This window comes from Silene latifolia, chromosome 11, assembly GCF_048544455.1.
Source record: "Silene latifolia isolate original U9 population chromosome 11, ASM4854445v1, whole genome shotgun sequence".
NCBI classification, from domain to species: Eukaryota; Viridiplantae; Streptophyta; class Magnoliopsida; order Caryophyllales; family Caryophyllaceae; genus Silene; species Silene latifolia.
This window is the reverse complement of record NC_133536.1, coordinates 11,610,482-11,612,860: the sequence shown is the minus strand read 5'-3', so window position 1 is coordinate 11,612,860 and position 2,379 is coordinate 11,610,482. Positions and strand designations below refer to the sequence as shown.

General features: G+C 41.7%; 1 protein-coding gene across 1 annotated transcript; it reads left to right on the top strand.

The window, feature by feature from the left end:
• Window positions 1-1,463: 1,463 nt before the first annotated feature.
• LOC141612921 (uncharacterized) lies at window positions 1,464-2,072 on the top strand. Its single transcript, XM_074431669.1, has one exon. The coding sequence runs from the start codon at window positions 1,464-1,466 to the stop codon at window positions 2,070-2,072; it is 609 nt and encodes a 202-aa protein (XP_074287770.1).
• The last annotated feature ends 307 nt before the right edge of the window (window positions 2,073-2,379 follow it).

The following is a 2,379-nucleotide window of genomic DNA, read 5'->3' as shown; positions in this document are numbered from 1 at the left end:
TATCCGGAACATTCCGAACATTCGACTCGGGATTTAACGACTATCGAGAAAATGGAGACGGTTTTTGACCCGGACTCCGAATGTACTCTAATTATTGCCAAAACGACCGTATCGGCACGTAGATGACAACTAAGAGGTTGACATTTATATTTGAGCAATCACTTGACGATAATCTTACTGAATCTGTCACTAATCGTTCCGCGAATCAAACATGCGGCCCAATCATCACCGGGTGGTTTGCGGGAGGTGCAGAAACGAGGTGTCTACAATATCCAACCTTCCAATTCTAATATTATTCCTAATACTATCCAAAATAATAAAAATACTCAATCTTCTATTTCCAATAATATTCCCAGTAATTCAAATACCCTAAAAGATATTACCAATATCCCCTCAACTCCAAAAATATCAAACGCACCATCGTCAAACCTGCAAACTCGCAATACCACCTCTGTTACTACAACTTCTATGATACGCCCCATCCAAATTCAACCAAACAATGAATCCACACCCTTACATTCTTCCTATCTAGACCTCTACCGCAACCAAGGTGTCTCCTAACCTCACATAGTTGTGATACCACCCACACAAAGCACTGAGAGTGTCGAATCGTCGGAGATGGTCATTCCTGCAAAGATGGCGGTGATGATTTCTTGAGTGCCCGATAATGGATGTGAAATTCTCACAATGAAGGACAATCCTTCAATCCTAGAGATCGAGTTAGCTATACCATGGAGTATTGATAATTTACTCAACACGTAAGTCGTGCCTATCATCATCTCTCAATTATTTACCCGATCACATGAGGCTACGAATCACAGGGCTTCTGTCCCAACTTACCCCATATCACCTTCATGGTATGGAATGTACATGAACCGGTAGTAAAACCAAAATAAACGCGCTTATCAAGGAAGTTGTTAAAACCTATAAGCGTCCTGCCTCGCCTAGTGGAGACACATATGGGAGAAGAGCATGCAATAAAAATGGGAAATATACTTGGTTGCGATAATTCAATGAGGTCACCTAATAGGTATAGTGGCGGAATATGGTCGTATTGGAGAAACGAATTTTTGTTAGTGTGACTCCAGTGATGGAACATAACCAATTTATTACAATAGAAGTAGCTAGTTTGGGGTGAATCAACGTGGGTTCTTCTCGGCCCGCTTATGCTGGCCTGCATCCGACAAACAGACGAACTTTGGTGAGCCGAAGCTTTTGGCGTAAGCAATAACAATATCCCCCGTTGCTAGCAGAGACTTCACGAAACAAGATCTCCGAGCGAAGACATGGTGGCGATAGCACATGGCTCGAGATGTGAAAGGTTTAATAATTGATTGAAGAATGTGAACTGATAGAATTTGCAAGTTTTACAGGACCTATGCACGCTTTGACTCGGAAATATTGTCGAAACGAGACAAGGAGCTCGTCTTGACAGAGCACTTTGTGAACTCGGATTGGGAGAAATGTTTGAAAATGCTATGGTCCGTCACTTGCCTGCATTAGCCTCCGACCATTGTCCGCTGCTAATTTCTCCTAATGGGTTCGCACCTCTAGCTGCCGTGAATCGTCCATTTAGGTTCCAAGCATGTTGGTTAACGCACGAGAAATTTAAAGAATTTATTGATAAAAATTGGTCACAACAGGGTGCGTTTACTGAAAGATTGGACCGTCTATCCTCGAAATTGCAAGACTGGAATCAACAAGTTTTCGGTAACATTTTCCGTCAAAAAAGGGAACTGAAAGCTCGTATTGAAGGTTGTCAAAGAGAACTGGCATTGAAAAGAATTAATTATCTCATTAAACTGGAAGCGAAATTAAGACGCGAGCTCGACGAAGTTCTTTCCCGAGAAGAACTGCTATGGTACCAGAAGTCGAGGATGAATTTTATACGGGATGGGGATCGAAATACGTCTTACTTTCATGTCAGTACTCTTATTCGGCGATGGCGCAATCGAATTACATCACTGAAAAAAGAAAATGGAGAGTGGGCAACTGAGCCGTCTGAAGTTAAAGAAATTAGAAGGACATTACAAAGCACTTTACAGGGAAGAGCAAGAGGAATATGTAAATGACAAATTACCGTGATTTATTCCAGGATTTCTCGAATGCGATTGGGATCAAGTTAACTGAGACCGTTTTAATATTGCCAAAATAGAGAGTAGTAAATAATATGGGTGCTTTGAAAAGCACCGCCGTGATGGCTTTCTGCTCTTTTCTAGGAAATTGGGACATTATTCTTGCCGAGTCTCATGCGATATGGTCATTAAAGCTTTGGTAAAGGGATGCCAAAGGGGCCTTAATGATACTCATTTAGTCCTTATACCTGGTCTCCTCTCCCGGAGACTATCTCTCAATTCCGTCCTATCGAATTTTATGCAA